This window comes from Phocoena phocoena, chromosome 2 (genome assembly GCF_963924675.1).
Source record: "Phocoena phocoena chromosome 2, mPhoPho1.1, whole genome shotgun sequence".
NCBI classification, from domain to species: Eukaryota; Metazoa; Chordata; class Mammalia; order Artiodactyla; family Phocoenidae; genus Phocoena; species Phocoena phocoena.
Window position 1 is genome coordinate 133,725,755 of NC_089220.1, and position 18,073 is coordinate 133,743,827.

The window sequence follows — 18,073 nt, forward strand, 5'->3', positions numbered from 1 at the left end:
GGTTGTTTGTTCATCATTCATTCATTCAATTATACAGTGAGCATCCACCAAATGTCACACACTATTCTAGGCACCGTATCCCAAGAGGAAGCCGTTACCTGCTCTCCCAGGGTTTACGGGCAATGGGAGAACCAGAAAGGAAAACCAGATGGTGACATTACAGTACTATGGAATGTATCAGTTGGAGCCATGACGGTGTTGTGGAGCCTCTAATTCCAGCCAGAGGCTGGGAAGCAATGAACAAGTACCATTTCTCCGTGCCCATTCTCTGTGAGACGTGGTGCTTCCTTCACACTGGATTTCATTGAAGCCTTACCACAATTGTGTAAAGCAGGCGACAGTATTCCCATTTTACAGATGATGAAACTGGGGCTTAGAGGAGTCAGATCACTTCCCCAATACCACACCAGTAAGCGAGTGCTGGGGTGAGGATTTGAACCCAGGTCTGTTTCGGCTCCAAAGACTGTGCTCTTTTGAACTAGTCAAAGCCCGTAAATATAGAACACACACAGCCAGAAACACTCTCCTCAAGAGTCTTTGAGGATTGTCCTACCCAAGACACAAGAGAGAAAGATAATAGAGATTACAGCGTGAGACTGAGGAAGAATTAAAATAGTGCTTTTAATATAATTCTCAGCAAACGTACAGTATGTACTTTACATCACATATTTCTAGACTGCTCATCTGGAAAATAGAAGCTGCAAAAATACAGAATACCACACTCAAAATCTATTGAGTATGTGCTTTTTTCCCCCCCCTCTGTTCTATGAAACAGGGGAATTTTTACCCCCTCCTATTAAAATCCAGACTCAGCTGCTTTTGGAAGAACTGTTGGAGCCCTCGGTCAGAGAAGCATTCCCAAGAGGGAGTTTTCTAAAGCATGTCAGCAGACCATCCCCACAGGAGCCAAAGGAGGGAATGGGCAGAAGGAAATTTGCACATCTGGTCAATATTACTCTTTAGTGATCCAGGAAAATGCCTACTCCAAGGGTTTGGAGGACTCCTGGCCACAGACACCTGCTTAGTCCTCATCACAGGCCTGTGCTTGGGGCCTCAAAGGACCACATACTGGCCGGAGAGTCCTCACAGGGACCCTTGGGTTCTCGGGCAGGGCAGAGCACGCTAAGTCAGGCCCGCGAGGTCTGTGGGCGGTGGCGGGCTGTTCTGTGAGGCCAGGCCCTCAGCTTCTCACAAAGGAGTCTTCTGAAGGTGATTGTGACTCGGGACAGGTTTTCTCAGTCTCAATGTCTTGGTACTCTGTGCCTAAAGGGGGAGGGGGGAAGAGAGCCAAGAGGAAAAAGAGATCGGTCTTTTCTGGTTTTCCTACTTATTTTTTAGGCTTACATAACAGCATCCTGGCCTTCCAGTGGAATGCATAAGAGCAGGAAGTCATGTCAATAAAATGCTACGTTTTGCTCCACGTCACCCCAAGGAACCAGACTCCAAGCCCAAAGACCTTTACGTAGGCCAAATTTTTCTGAGAAGCGCATATCTATACATGTCTGTACCAACACCTACGTGGATGTTTACTCTATGGGAAGGAATAAGCTGCATCCCCGTCATTAACTTATCTTCATCCTCGTAAGTCACCAGTGACAGACACTGTCACTGCAATCTCTATTGGACAGGTGGCTGTGTACCAGAGAGACCCTCCTGGCATTCTAATGTCATGCTTTCTCCTCCAGCATTTGGGACCAGTTTGCTTTTCGTTCAGCCACAGAGGGTCACCACATGCTGAGTGAAAGAATCTCCTCGTTGGAGCAAGGTTTTTAAGCCTCCACAACACTTCTGAAATAGATGCTGCGGCTTCATTTTAAAAGGTACGAAAAACCCAGCTTCGTCCCTGTGATGATTTACAAGTTGTGTAGGTCTCCATGACCGTGACACGCAGCTTTCCTGTTCGATGATAGCCAGAGCGGTACCATAGAAATCCCCACTCATTTCCTTGTCCTCTCTAGACTCTGACCCGGTAGTACAAAAGGTGACAACGTGGAAATGTCACTCCTTTCCTCAGGATTTTGCAGCCGAGACCTGGCTTATAGGAGATGCAGCTCACATGTTCTGGACAGTTTGGGGAATCCTTCTCAACTTTCACAAGGTTCAAGTTCTTTTGGTCTTGGGGGCTCTGTTAGAAGCCATGGGGGCAGGGAGTTGGGGAAGGTGGGACAGAAGTGAGAGAGACGCGGTTGGTTCTTGTGCGCAGAATGAATCAGGCAGAGAATGATGGGGAGATGGTCAACTTCTGCTGACGTGGCTAAGGTGGAAAAAGGAAGGAGTGTTTCTAAAGGTCTCCAGTGTTTACTGAAGGAAAAAAAGAGCTCTTCTCATGTTAGATCTCTGCGCCGGAAGGCAAAGTTTGGCAGAGGTTTTCACCGCCAGCTCTTGCCTCATTTCTCTATGGAATTATAGACTTTTGTAGGGGTTTCTGACAGTAGGTGCCTTCCTGGCTTCATCAAAGCTTCCTGAGGAGCCAGCCAGATCTGCGTTCTCACTTTGGTGGCGTTTGTGGTGTCATGGAGAGAGCACTGGTTCAGGAGTCAGACAGACCCGGCATTGGCTCCTGGTGACTTTCTAACTAGCTGTGTGACCTTGGGAAGCTTTGGTTTACTGAGCCTTAGTTTTCTGATCTGTAAAGTGGAAACAATGATACTTACCTCAGAGGGCAGGTGTGAGAAAGCTGCTGAGAATATTACCTGGGATCAGGCCTTATGGCCCCTGGCACGTGGGTAGCAGCCTCATAATAAGCATGAGCTTCCAGCCCCTTTCCTCCTTTAAGGGGCTGGCCCAGAGCACAACTGATGTGTTAGCTGGGTTCCTCTTATAATGAAACTTCCTACGTTGCGTACTTCCACTTCATTTTATGGTCTTCGATTATAAAATCCAACAGTCTTGACAAACCCATCTCCACGAGAGTTACCTTCTATTAAGTTAGCATGGGATGTAATGGGATGGTAAAATCTCACCCTACGGGATGTTAAACCTCCAGAAAATTTACTATGGTTGTTCCATCTGCTCCTGGTAAGAGAACATAATCACTTTACCTTACAGAAAAATATTCAGAATCGGTGCTAATCATCAATTACTGATTGTTGGCCTGAGCCGTTAATACAAAAATCAAAACATCTAGAAACTCTGTTCCTAAAAGTCTAGTATTTGATAAGAGAGCAAGACATATCTCCAAGCAGTGACCAGCATCGGTGTGTCTGAGGCCCTGGCCTGGAGCCGAGCTCCTGAGGTTTATGCTGAGGACTGCAGGGGTGCCAGGTGGGAGGGGTGTCCGGGGTCTCTCCCACTGGAGCTGATGACCAGTGCCGAGGACTGTCTCCCTGGCATTTCAGCACTTTGAAATTGCATTTCAAAATGCATTAGAGTGGAGGCATCATCTCCTGTTTCCTCTTACCTCCCTGCTTCTGGTAGAACATCCCAAATAAGTTATCACTGGGCTCTGTGGTTAAGACTGGGAACAACACAGGAAGAGCAGATGTCCCCAGAATACAGCTGTTGCCATGTCCCCGTTGTTATGATAGGGGGCATGCGAGAGCGTGGGGGGCATCCATAGTCCATTTGAGTTGGAGTCTTCTGAATAGGACGTCCCTACAGGTGGGAAGGGTCTCTCATTTCTTGCCCAGGATGGAGGGAGTACCCATAAAGGCAAAGAACACGAGCTTTGGATTTGTTGACCTGGGTTTGAAACTCGGCTTTGTGACCTTGAGCCAATCCTGGAAGCTTTCCCAGACTCATTTTCCTTTCGTGTAAACTGAAGTTTAATAACTGCTTCTGCCTCACAGGACTATGGTTGAGATTAAACGAGCTAATACATGTGATAAGCTGGTTCACACTAAGTGCTCAGTAAATGTCAGCTACTATTATTATTAGTTATTATTCATGCTTACCAATTATTCCACTGGGCATATCTACTAGCTTTCTAGTGCCAAGGTTTCGTCTTGGAGGGAAGAAACTTGAGACACTATTCAGTATCTGGATTCAATCTTCTTTGTCTTGTTCCTGCATTTTCCCCTCCCATGTCCACTTCCATCACTTAAGAAAAACAGATGATTACTCTGGTAGAGCTAGGAAGTGAGTGTCAGGGCTGGAAGAGACTGTAGATCGTATAGTTCCAATTCCCCTCGTTACACAGGAGAAGGATAATGTTGCCTTCATTGCAAACCCTGACGACAATGGGATACTTACCTCATTCTTGGAAAATGGGATACCTGAATTAGATTTTTAAGGCTGAAGGACCCTTCCAATCCATGACTCAGCCCAGGCTACAGTGGCCTCTGCTTGCTACAGTCCATCAGACTGTATGCCATGCTGCTTCAGACCTTGTTGTTTTCCAGAACAGAGATCAGCATGCTACAGCCCTCCCTCAGCCAAACCCAGAGACTGCCTGTCTTTGTAAATAAAGCTTTATTGGAGCACAGCCCGCTCATTTGTTTACACATTGTCTCGGGCTGCTTCCCTGCTATGACAAAAGAGTAGTGGCCACAAAGACTCAATGATCCTCAAAGCCTAAAATGGTTACAACCTGGCCCTTTATGGAAGGTTTGTGAACTTGCTCTGCTGGTCCTGTCGATGGAGGGTCTCTTCCCCTGGCTCCCTGGCGGACATCCACTGCTCTTTAGTTCTTGTTTTCTAGACCACTGGCTCTCTGAAGCCTTCCTGATTCTTGATGCCATGATGCAGAACTTCCCAGCTCCCTGAAACAGCCCTCATTGCTCCCAGACAAAGACAGACAGACAGACAGATCCTGGCTCTTAAAATGACTATTCTATTGCTTTTATTTGTGTTCAGCTCTGTTTCAATCATTAAACTTTGAGTTCTTGGAGGGTGGGACCATGTCTTCTTTACCTTTGTACCTGGTTCGGAGCCTGGCACACAGTCAACATTTTAATGAAGTAGTGAGTGAATAAACACATCACTGGAAATTATCAAGCTCATACAATGCTCCCCTAAATGGCACTAATCCTGCCAAGGAAAACTGTGCTACCACGTGGAGGGTCCCTGAGAAGCATGAGCTCTGTCCTAATCTCCATGGCAGTCACAGATTTCTAATGTGCTGGGGAATCCCGGCTTTTCTGAATTCCCCATTTCAGGCTTTTTAACTCATGTCCTCCCTGCCATGATAACCAAGCACTCTGAGGTCACCTACAAGCATGAGGGAGGGGAGACACAAGTGGGTGGCTGTGTGCAGACAGTGTAAATTCCCGTGTGATCCTAGCAACAGGCCCCGAAAGAGGCATCTGAACAATGTCTTTCTTGCATGTTCTGCCAGTTAGAGATTCCTCTGTTTTACCAACTTCTTCCTGAGCAACCATAATACCCCAGGGGGGCCAGGTCCAAAGGCTATCGGTAGGGCTGGTCACTCTCAGAGATTAAGTCCTCACAGCTGTTCAGAACTCGAGCATTTGAACTGAGTTGGGAGAGGTGAATAAGGAGGAAACAAGGAGGGAAGGGCAGAGAGGAGGAAAAGGACTCTGTTTATGCCTCAAACTAATTTCCAGGCTCAATTTAATTTCACTAGCACCCTCTCTTGGAAAATGTCGCACCTCGGAGGGATTTGATCTGGATTCTAACTGAAAGGGAAACACAGACCGTGGCTCAAAGGAGGCAGTTGAGAGGCACTGACGTGAGCTCAGTGGAGTAATTAAGCCCCTACTATGTGTCCGGCACCTTCTCCTGGACAGATACTGGTTCTCCATCGAAACAGGTAAGAACAGCACAAGACAGCAAATATTCTGTTAGACTGAAAAACTGCTTGTCTGTTTTTCTCCCTTCATCCAAACCAAACCAAGCATACAAACAACAAAACAATAGGGTGAACACCACCAAAACATACAAACAACAAAACAGTAGGGTGAACACCACCAAACAGGACAGAAGCTTACCCTGTCCTGTCCCTCTGCTCTTGATTGTATGATCAGCTGCATTGATTTCTACAGGTTGAACTTTATTGCTTCACGTTGCTCAGGAGTACATTCAGGACTCCCAAACAGGGCTTAGAACACAGGCCTGGTGGGCTTGACTGGGTGGAGAAGAAACCACACTTCCCATGACCCGAACAGGGGGCAGCAGGAAAAACAGCCTTGTAGGCTCATGCGGAACCAACAGCTTCTTCTCCTCAGAGGGTTTCCCTGTGAGTATATATATGTTTCCATTTTACATGCTCCTCATGAATGGCCTGCTTTGGAAGTGTGGAAGATAATCTGTTAGCAACCACGGCAGAATCTTTTTCCTGAGAAACTTCCTCAGGAGTGGTGTGGCTATCATCCCAGGGACCAGCTGGCCGCCCTGAATGGAATATTTCTGTGGGTCACCTTGGGCCTGCGTGCAAGGCATGGGAAATGTTGCCACGCCCGAGCGAGGGGATGCTCTAGGTTATTATTGGAGATGGGGAAGTGGAATCAGGGATTTGAATGTAGAGACACCACTTAACCAAACTCTACAAATCATCACTAGGGGAAGCTATTCCACTGGAGGGTGGGGAGAAAGAAGCGATTTTTATGGAGAAGCACGTTCCTTCCTGCTCGGAAGGAAGGAAGTCTGTCAAAGGATTCCTTAGAAGCTCTTGGTTTCCCCTTATTACTTTGCCTGTTAAGGGCTGCTAGCAAACTCCTTAGGGCACTCGTGAGCAGAAGCATCTCTGGCTCCTTCGTTAGCTGTGTGGAAAGCCCACATGCTGTGGCCTCCTGGAGTGGCAGTGTCCCTGGGGTGCCTGGGAGCTTCACAGCCTTCCTCTGTGGAGGCGTGAAGAAGGCAGCGAAGCTGCTGGGCTTCCCTGACAGCGCACAGCCTCAGCAGGAGGAAGACAGCAAACTCCGTCCCCCAGAGACAGAGACTCTAGAAAATGTGTTCACTTCATACGCAGGGATATTACTGGTAGAAACCTTTTTGGTCTATATGTAGGAGTTACAAAAACCTGTCGCAAGTTGCAGCAAAGAGAGCCTTTCCATCCATCCCTGGGCACCTTCCACTAAGGTGGCGGAGGGCTTTGTAGCAGAAGAGAGAGAACGTTAGCATTCACTTTCTAGGTTTATTCCGTCCCTTACATTTTTGTTTTCCATAAGTCCAATGAAGATCTCCGAAGGAAATCTTTCCATTCAAAATCCTGCTCAAAACCAAGCAAATAATCAAGGGGCTGGATTGGGAAGGGTATGTACAACGGTTCCTTGTAGCACAAAAGGAAAATTAAAGCTAGACTAGGTTTTCTGTTCTGGAGTATGGGAGAGAAATTAAAAATTTTAAAGGTGACAACAACACATGCTAGAGCCATCTTACAAGAGGGGACTTTAAATTTCGATCCAGTTGTTGATAAAACTGAGCCCTGGAGTTGTTTTCCTTTGTCATCCTAATCTCTTATTCAGCCTAAAATCTTAGGAAAAATAGCCAAAATGCAAAGAGTTTTCAAAAATCTTTTTTTAAAAAACAAAAACAAAAACACAAATAGCCCCATGAAACACGAGGTTCTGCAGCCTCAGTGGGTGTGGACTGATTTGGGGGAGCTACACGATCATATACAAGAGGGCAGCGATCTATTAGCAATACATTTTCAAGACAAAACCAACCCAACACCTATACAGGATGGAATCACAGCCTCGGGAGCCACAGAGTGTACATAGTTTACGAATTGTTGGAGAACAATCCCACCTTTAACTAGTTAACATATTGATGGGCGTCCCCACTTTCAGGAACAAGGACAGACTCAAGCAAAACACAGGAGAAAGCTCTTCCGGAAGCATCCTGTCCCGAGGATGCAGCTGATCACGGTGGCTCCGCACCGCGACACAAGCTTCTTTTGGGCATCCTTGCTCCGTGGGGCTTTTCTCTAGTTTGGGGCTGTGACTCAAACTGCCCCATTTACAGCGTTTGTTAAAAATTCATCACAATGCCCCTCTCCCCCCGCCCCACTCTTTTCTTTCTTGATTCTCTTGTTGCCTTCTAGATGACCTGAAAATACGTGTCTGTCTGAGGTGAAAAAGCCAACCAACCAACCCATCCTTGGGGTCTTTCCAGGCCCAGGAGTGGCCTAGATCAAGGTCACTGCAGTAGCATGAAAGGTGGGTTAACTGGACCCTGTGCGCGCATGTGCACGTGCTCTCTCTCTCTCATAAGCTCTGCCCCTTCTGCAAACGGCCTCACCAGGCCGAGTCAGCTGGATGCAAGAGGTCTTCCTGTGATTCTTACCCCAAACAACGGTAGGTTCGCTTCTAGCTGTTTGAGGTTCAGCCACTTTCAAAACACATACAGACAAAGGCCTCTCAGTTCAAGACTGACCCTGAAAATATTAGACATTTTCAGGCAGTGAACGTGCAGTAGCTTCCAGGAGGAGCTTGTGGGTCTGTTAACCCAGACACTACATGCTGCTCAAAGCTTGTGCTAGGGAACTGTTCTTTTTTCCGTCTCCTCTCCCCAGAAGCCCTGCACCCATACACACAACCCACAGCTGAGCGTGTGTCTCTGCTGCAGGTTGAAAAGAACACCTCTTGGCATGTGAAGCAGGCATATGAAAGGGCTTCCCGTGACAGTGATCACTGAATCATGGGGAATAAATGGAGAAGGCAAATTTGCAATTCATCACGTTATCCCCTGTTGCCTCAAATGTGATCCTTTTAAAGGCAGGGTGCATATACACTTTTTTAAGCTTTTTTTTTTTTCTTTTTTCTTTTAACACACTGCATATTCTTATTTTCACAGACTATCCAAATGAGGATAAAATGATAAAAAAATTACAATAGATTAATTGCATCCCTTGAATAACATTATATTTTTGGTGCATTAAAAAAGGAGAAAAGTAAAAGCAACCAGCGTAATAAATTCGGCCTAGAGAACTGTGTTAGTGACTGAAGGGTTAACACAGATTTGAGAAGTAGTTAAAAATAGTATCAGAGGATTACACATACAACAGTTTGAAATTCATATGCATTGCATTTTTTTCCTTAAAAATGGCAAAATGTTTGGCAAATGTAAGCAAATGACTTGGACTAGGTTGGGTTTCACCGGCTCTGAGCGAAGTCAGTCATAGCCAGGCGAGGCCCACTGCTTCCTGAGGTCACTCTGCGGGGCTGGGGGACGCACCCCAATGGGAGGTGCTGCAGGGAAGGGGAGGTGCTGGCCCCCCATGTCCAGCTCCCCCTGGGGCCCTCAGTCTTGAGAAATGGAAATGGAGCTGGTGAGAGGTGTCAATTACAGTCTCCAGCACAGATCACCCTTTAGCATCGCTGAGAGAACTCTGGGGCCTTGAACCACATGTGTAGACTGGGTGAGTCGTCTACACAGCGACCCATATTGCAAAAGTTAGAGAAGTGGGCCTCCACTCCTCTGACTTGGGTGCCCCTCCACCCCCGTGTGGGTGGGGAGGGTGGCATGGGGTGTGTCACTAGTGCTTATCCTGGCAAATGTTGTCAACTTGGGTTTTTTAGTAGACTTCTTTTTTTTAATATATATATATTTTTCTGTTTTGTATGTGTATATATATCCAGAAAGGTCCGTCCTCCAAGCCGGCCACCACTGTTCCCTGAATTTGGCAGTGCCTGTTGCTTGCAGCTGTCGGCATCCTGAAAAACCATGAGGTGCCTTCAAAGAGTAGACTCTGAGCCCCAGGAGGTTGCATGTCAACCATGTGATCCCACGCTCTCCTTATTTTGAATCCTGTCTGGCTCTGATTTTGAGAAAAAGGACAAAGGTGCTGTGTGTACATGTGTGTGTGTGTCTCTGTGTGTATTGAGTTTTTTTTTTAAACTTTTTTCTTTTTTTTTCTTTTTTTAGGAAAACTGACCCTCGGATGACTAATACAGAGTTCAACCCTCCTTCGGTCACTATAAAACAGACTCCATGTTCTCACACCACTCATGATCTTCAAGGTTATAGATAAATTTTGTCCTATGTGTCTGGTTGGCGGGCACAGGGTCCCTCCCCAGATTGTCTAGGGTCAGAGTAGAGGCAAAGAACTCACTGGTGCTCAGCCCGCCCTCGTGGTTTTTGATGTATCGTTTATAGTTTTTCCTCAGGCACTGCCACGTGGTGGTGTAGAGGAGGAAGGCAAAGGACTTGAGCGCGATGGCGATGCTGACGTACAGGTATCTGTAGGCCACGTTGTCGTAGAGGACGCAGGCGCCTTGCTCCCCACAGAATGTGCTCCAGAACAGGCAGGTGGAGTCGATGCCGGCCCCGAAGATGAGTGGTGGGGGGATGAAGCCTGTCAGAGGGAAACGGACAGTTAATGTTTGGGCTCGAACGGCTGGTTTGATGGAGAGGAGGGCTCCCCCGTCCCCGTACGTATCTCTTCAGACAGGACTGCAGGGTTCGTGGACCATATTCAGTGGTTCTATAGCACAGTGGGGTAAAGACCCTGTCCGGAGGTCGAACTGCTTGGGTTCGAATCTCAGCTCTGCCTCTTACTGCACAAGCCTGTGCAAGTTATTTAAGCCCTCTGTGCCTTAGTTTCCCCATCTGCAAAACGGGGTTAATAACGTCAGTCCTTCTCAGGTCACTGTGAAGGCTGGCTCATTGAATACACGGAAAGCATTTAGAACCATGCGTGGCACAGAGTAAACACAAATGACATCTGGGATCATCACCCACTGAGAGTCTGAGAAGGAAGAGAGCCTTCCCTGAAGGGAGACATTCTTGGTGTCACTCAAAGAAGTGCACCCTCGTAGAGGAAGCTGCTAAGAGGCATCGTACTTTGCGTACTGCTCTTTTGCATGGAGCGTCCGAGGCTTTGTGTGCTCTTGAGAGGAGGGAGTTGGAACCAGAGGGGACCAGAGGTTGAAAATCAGTACACTACACCTTCTGTGTGTGTATATATAATACGCACACACACATATACATAGGAAGGATGTGTTCTCATATATGTATATATACAAAGATATGTAAATATACATGCGTGTATGGTTTAATAGCTGGAACATATCTGCACACATACTGACAACTTTCCTTCCCCTAAATATTACCACGGGAACAGAATACTTTTCATTCTGAACCAGGAACCGGTTTTAAAACCTTCACGATAGATCGTTTCATGCACCTACAATCAGTCATCGCAAAAGGCAGACGAGATGGAAACTATTCATCATCCTTAATTCAGTTCTCTGTTACTCTCTGCGTCCATGTGCCTGCTGCTGCCCCCGAGCTCAAAGGCTATCAGGCCTGGCTGCACATTAAAATCCTCTGAGGTGTCCTACCCGAGACCAATTAAATCGGAATATTGGGTATGTGGCCTGGTCATCAGCATTGTTAAAATAAAACATTCCCAGGCGATTGTGCCCTACTGGGGGAAAAATGTTTCATCTGTATTATGGGAAAGCAATGGATGGGCCATTAATACAAATTAATTGCTTCGGAAGAAACAGTGTCCCCAAGGCCAGAATATGGTACCAATCACCTTCGGTGAGAAGCAGGAAGTGATCCCTGGAAACAGGTGGTGACAACTCCCATATCCCAGTGCCGAGGTACCCTGAGCATTCTTTTCAGCCCTGGACTGAGTTTCACTTTTGTATTAAGGAAAATCCCACTGACAATTTGATGAGATATCGACCTTTCCTTCAGAAAAATACATCTACCCACAAAATCGCATCCACATTTCAGGGGTTTCATGGACCCCTGAAGTCCATCCATGATCACCAGAATAAGAATGGCTATGTTATATCCACAGCAGAGCCTCCTTTCGGAGGGGCCCTCAGAGGGCAGCCTGGAAGAGCGGGGCTTAATGAAGGAAGCAGCACTTCCTTGGTTTGTTTTTTTAATTGAAGTCTAGTTGATTAACAACATTATGTTAGTTTCAGGTGTACAGCAGTGATTCAATTACACGTATCTATTCTTTCTCAGATTCTTTTCCATTATAGGTTATTACAAGATATTGAATACAGTTCCCACGCTATACGGTAGGTCCTTGTTTATCTATTTTATATGTATAAGTGTGAATCTGTTAATCCCAAACTCCTAATTTATCCCTTCCCTCCCTTCCCCTTTGTTAACCATAAGTTTGTTTTTCTAGTCTATGTCTGTGAGTCTGTTTCCTTGTCTGTTTGTTTTTTTAACATCTTTATTGGAGTATAATCGCTTTACTTAGTTTCTGCTGTGTAACAAAGTGAATCAGCTATAGGTATACATATCTCCCCATGTCTTCTCCCTCTTGCGTCTCCCTCCCACCCTCCCTATCCCACCCCTCTAGGTGGTCACAAAGCACCAAGCTGATCTCCCTGTGCTATGTGGTTGCTCCCCACTAGCTATCTATTTTACATTTGGAAGTGTATATATGTCCATGCCACTCTCTCACTTCACCCCAGCTTACCCTTCCCCCTCCCCGTGTCCTCAAGTCCATTCTCAACATCTGCGTCTTTATTCCTGTCCTGCCCCTAGGCTCATCAGAACCATTTTTTCTTTTTCTTTTCTTTTTTTCTTTTACATTCCATACATATGTGTTAGAGTCTGTCATACAGTGTTTCCTTGGTTTTAATGACTGGCCTGGGATGGCATGGGGAGAGAACTGCATGATCCTATCAGTGCTGATGTGGTTGGCAGGGCTTCCTCCTGGGCCCAGATGCCTCAGCACTTATCCTTAGCACTGTCCAACTCTGTCGCTTGTTACCCCAAAGAGAAACCGCCCCCACCGCCCCCACCCCCAGGAAGAAATTTTCATTGAAACTGCAATTAAATCTCTCTGGCAGCTTGAGTTAATAAACTCCAAACTCAAATTCCCAATACAACCTGCTCCCTCTTTGCAGCTCCCAGGTCAGGTTGGTCTTGGTGGGTGGAAACTCACATTCCCAGCATTCTCTGCCCCAGAGGCTGCCCAGGTGTTTGAGACCTTTCTCACTAACCAGTGTGTCTTCTCCTGACCCCCAACAGATACCTTTCTTCATTTAACTGAAAAAGAGCCAACTGGAGGAACTGCCATGGCAACCACCGATAGACACTAAGCTACACCCCACATTACTTAGGTAAAGAAATGGCGTTCTGGAGCCAGTTTAGATTGTGGATAGACTTGGGGATCAATGGGACAAATCTGGCCTGTTCCTGTGGCCCGGTGGGAGAATGCAGATCCATTCACTTGTCTATTTGTCAGAGTTTTACTAGGTTGTAATTAGCTCCCATGCTCCTCCTTCCTTTTCCTTCTGCCCCTCTTGTCCTAGCCCCACCCACCACCAGGCAATGGGAAGCCAAGACTATGACACCTCTGGTATAAGCTCTGCCAAGGGAAGGAACTGATGGTACAGGGCCCCTCGCTCCACAATGCCCGGGTGCCTGAAGAGTTGTATGCAAATCCAAGTTGGGCAAATCAGGTCATATTTTAAGCACATCGCAGGAAATGTACAGTATCATGGAGCCATTCATTAATGCTTGCTTAAATTAAAAAAAAAAAAAATCCCTCTAAAGTGCCAATATGTAACTCTTTCACATACCTGATCCGAGTGAGGATTTTTATAACATGGAGTTGTCTTAAAGTAGGGCATATTTCTATGTGCTAACGATGTCCGTTTTATCCTTGTCAAGCTTTACTATTGGATGACAAGGCCCTGGAAAGTATCAGAAAAAGCCTTCAAACAGAAATTAGAAAGCTAAGTGCCTAGCAAAGTTTTTCATGTTACACTCGATATTTTGGAGAGCACTTGTGGTCAAGATGAAAGACCCTCTCACTTAAGGAGCTGAAAGGTTGGGGTAAGTTACTTTCGGTGCCTCAGTTTCTTGATCTTTTAGGAAATAATATGGCCTGCCTGGTCACACTCAAGGTGAGCACTCTGGTACAGATGAGGGGAGTGTTATGCAAGGGTCTGGTCCTTCCATATGGCCAGAACTTTTGCCACCTTATCTTGTACAGGGGACTTGGGGTTGATAGTTTAGAATAAACTCTGGATTGGGTACCTTACGAGTCGTACCTCATAACCTTTGTGAAATCCCTTTTACATTTGTGAACAGAGGAAATATTAGCTTTCTTCTCTGCCAAGTCCATCTTTTCCTTTTTGACTTAAAATGCTTTTCCAAAGGGGAGCTCTAGCTCTCAGGTCCTGAATTCCAGGTGTGCAGAGAATATTAGAGACGAAGCACTTGCTAGATCTCTTATTTAGAGGCCTTTGCCATTCTAGAACTCATCTGATTAGTGACAGAAGGGAGGTGAGTTGGGTAAGATGTATGTTAGTACCTACTTCTGCTGTTATGTCCTCAGTTACCTAAGGAAGAAAGGAGGCAAGTGATGATAATGAAGTACTTCTTTAGAAACCGTGTGTTTTAAAAGAACGCTCTCCTCCCCGGAGCCCGCAGGAACCGTCCTCTCCCTTTTGAGCTCTTTTCTTCCTAATGTTTCCTTGGGAGAAACTCACGGATGAAGGAGGCATTAACTAAGGTCCCATCACAGGGACACTGGGAACCCACCATATGTTGGGGAGGGTACCCGGAAAGCTCAAAGCTGTTACTTGCTATTACAGAGAATATTAAAAGGATTAAATCTTACTTCCTATTACACTCAGGCCCAAATTGCAGCTATATTTCAATGCAAAAATTGCAGTGCCACTTAAGGAAATTGTCTCTGTTTTCCTGAAATCTATTAACAAAGATTAAACCTCGGTGTCTTGTATCTTGGTTACTTAATTCACTCTCTGGGTTGAAAAGGCCAGGCCTATTTATATTCTTTGGTCTAAACTTAAAAGGTGAACAAAGGCTTTTGTAAGAAAAATAAATTCACATTCCTTTATGTGACAAGATGGAAGCTGCAAATTACTCTTGCATTTACATTTCAAAAGATAGCCATTCCTCTCCCAGCTTACCTGCCAAGACTTGAATTCACCACGGAATCTCTATTCAACCTGATGGAATTACTGTTACCTCCAGCGCAAGCTAGAAAGGGATGTCAAAGTATGTTCTCCTGAAAGGGTTAATGAGTTTCTCTGTTTCAGCAATGCCAAGAAAGAGACTGGACTGTCAACATCGTCCAGCATTGTCCACGGGCACCTGACATTCGCTTTTCTTAAATCTGAGAAGTTGGGAGGAGCTACTCTATTCTCATTTCATTCCTGGCTGCCTTGTTAAACTCACTGAGGCTCAAAGACCTTAAATAACCTGCCAAAGGCCTCATGACCAGTAATGGCAGAGCTGGACTCAAACCCGGGTATGCCTGACTGCAGTGGGGTCCATGGCAAGTATCCGATAACACCTTAGAACAGGGCCAGGATGTAGATCGTGGGTGGTTCAGGTCCTTCAGGAGGTCAGATAAATCACTGGTGCTTAGTAAATGTTTGCTGAATAAACAACTAAATGCAGAGGTGAGTGGAAGGGGTCTCCCCCACATTCCAGACCCTATATCCTGCGCCCCACCATCCCATGGCTGGGGGCAACGGCCTCTCGTCTGGGGGTCTCTGGCTGGCTGTGCTTACTCCTTACGCACTCATTTTACGTGTTCATTTCTCCCACTTGCTGTAGAACTTCTTTATATTCAAGACTTCACAATGGGAGCTCAACAAGTGTTTGATGAACCACATCAGGAGCTTCTAAGACGTACCTCTCCTAGACCAGCTCACCAATGACCCAAGACCCAAGGACAGTCTGCTCAGGAATGACACCTGTGTACAGAGGTGCACCTTGAGGTTCCCAATGCTCTTTGCCCAGCAGGTTGCTCTGGAAAACTAAGAGCAGGCATTTGTGGAGGAGAGTTTGTGGCAGGTGGTGAGTCAGCCCAAGTCATCCCTCACAATTCCCTTGAGACCCCTGTGTCCGTTACCTTATCCTATTAAAGGCTCCTCTGTAGGCCCAGTCCCAGAGGCTCAGATCCTCAGCTTTATCTTGTGCTTCTGCTGTTTCTTTCTCTCTTGCTTTCATCTAGTCCCGGGGGGGCGGGGGGCGCTCAACAGACGTTACCTCCACAATATGGCTTCCATCTGTCCTTGCCTTTTAATTCCAATTCCACCGCCTTACCCTGGTCACCTTCTCTTTTTCTCAGTGCTTTAGTTATCCTGCATCCTGCTGAACCGCCTAGCACCTTTCTCCCAGGTTGATCTTCCTAACTCAGAATTCTGAATACTTCCATCTCATACCATCATTTGTTCCACACTGGCAATGACTCAGCCAAGTAAAATCTTTTTTCCCTTGAAATTCAAGGTCCAAACTCTTCTAGCCCTTTACGTTACCCATACTTGCTTCATTCTCCTACTGGAGAGGGCAGGCTCTGGCTCCCACTTATTTTTATATCCTTTGAAGCATCAAGAACAGTGCTTTTGACATAGCATGATCTCAGTGTGTATCTGTTTCCATTCATTTAATTTGGTGTAACATCTACGGCACGCAGTAGACCTCCGGGAGCAAGATTCTGGATCAGACCTTCAAGTGGACGTTATGCCCACACCCAGAGAGAAAAGCGGTGATCAGGCCATTTGCAAAAGGATGAAGAAGGATGGATTTGATTACATCAGGCAGTCTGCTTTGACTAGGTCATTCAGTTTTCTCTGTATTTCCTGACCTTTATCCAGCTCGGTCTTCTCTCCCACTCAACTTCTACTGCTGTCCTGGGTGACCTGAACTTCTCCATGGACATGGGCGTCCACACTTCGGCCTCTCAACAGCTCACCCTCGATGTCAAGGATGTTCCCGTCCTCTCTAGTCTTGCCACACACTGGGTTTTGTCACTTCACAGACACCAAAGCTTTGGCCACAGATTCTAATTCTTTTTTACAGGAATTACTACATCCAGTTCCTACGTTCCTTTCTCTCGCTCCCCTCTCCTAGCTCACCTCTTCCTTATCCAGCCCAGGTACCATGGTCAATCACTTTAGCCTCACTGTGACCACCGTCCTTAACTTCTTTGCTTCACCCTCCTTCCACTGCACCTACCACTGATATCACCAATGGCATTCCTAGGCTGCCACGGGATGCTTGGGAAGCTCTTGGTACCACACTGACCTGGGCCAATGCATTCTCTGCCCCTGCCCTTTCTAACACCTCCTTTCCATTGGCATTTAAAGCAACAAGGGGAAAATAACCTTGCCTTCACTTCTGGATCTTGCTCTCTATACTCCTCACAGCCAAGTATCCGCAAAGAGTGGTCTCCCCTCGCTGCCCCCACTTCCTCAAGCTCCGACCCACCAATGATGGTGAATCAAAGACTGAGCCTTGAGACCAGCACTGTCCAGTATGACAGCTACTGGCCACATGCAGCTACTTCAATGAAAACCAATAAAAATGAAGTGAAACTAGTTTATGGAAGCCACCTTTCAAGTGCTCCATAGCTCCATGTGGTACAGGTTTGGAGTATTTCCACCATCACAGAAAGTTCTGTTGGACAGTGTTGGTCTATACCACTCCCAACTTGCTCCTCATACTGGTCTTCCTGTTTTAATAAATAATATCCCCATGCACCACATGATCCAAATCTTTCGTAAGGAGCTGTCACTGTGGATTCCCCCTTCTCAGATACTCCAGTCTGTACACTTCCATTCAGAGACTAAGCCTTGACAATCCTTCCTCTACCCACATCTCCCCATCTTGGTAGCCAGCGTCTCAGCTTGGGTCTCCAGCAGCTACTCTGTTATACCAGTGGCTTGTTACTCAGTTCCCACATTCTCTACATGGTAGACAGTGGGCCTTTCTCAAAATGCACAATGGCTCTTCAATGACTTCTTCTGCCTTAGGGATAAAGGTCAAACTTGTCAAAAGGGCAGCAGCCCTTCCCTGACAGACAGCCGCCCTCCCTAGCCCCATCTTCTGCCACTCCCCCCAGCCCCACGGCCTTCCTGCAGCCCCCAAACATGCTTCAGCCTTTGTTCACTTCCAGGCTTTTACTCCTTTAAGTCTCTCTGTCTAAAGCACTCTCTCCTTTTTGCTCAGCTGTGTAACTCTTCCTTGTTCTTTCTTCACGTCTTAGGTAGATAGCACAGCCTTTCAAACCCACACCCCTGTCCCCATCCCCAGGCCAGGCTACGTGGCTCTCCCACATGTCCCCCTGTCACTTGTGCTGACTGCATCTCAGATCTCGTCACACTGAACTGCGACGTCCTCATTGTATCCCCATTACCTACGTGGGGGCCAAGCACAAAGGTTGACAATGTCATGAAATCTGATTTCTCGGTTGGCCCTGCATAAACAGTAA

General features: G+C 46.5%; 1 protein-coding gene across 2 annotated transcripts in view; it reads right to left on the bottom strand.

Moving 5' to 3' along the window:
- Positions 1-602: 602 nt before the first annotated feature.
- Positions 603-18,073, bottom strand: part of SLCO3A1 (solute carrier organic anion transporter family member 3A1) — a 313,358-nt gene continuing 295,887 nt past the window's right edge. Inside the window, exons 10-11 of one of the 2 annotated variants that reach the window (XM_065901421.1) lie at positions 9,953-10,195; positions 603-1,263 (exon numbers count right to left, since the gene is read on the bottom strand). In XM_065901421.1, coding sequence (XP_065757493.1) covers positions 1,181-1,263; positions 9,953-10,195 — 326 coding nt within the window. In that variant the 3' untranslated portion in view covers positions 603-1,180. Of the gene's footprint in view, positions 1,264-9,756; positions 10,196-18,073 lie in introns of those variants that run through there. The other variant, XM_065901420.1, reaches the window with a different exon arrangement.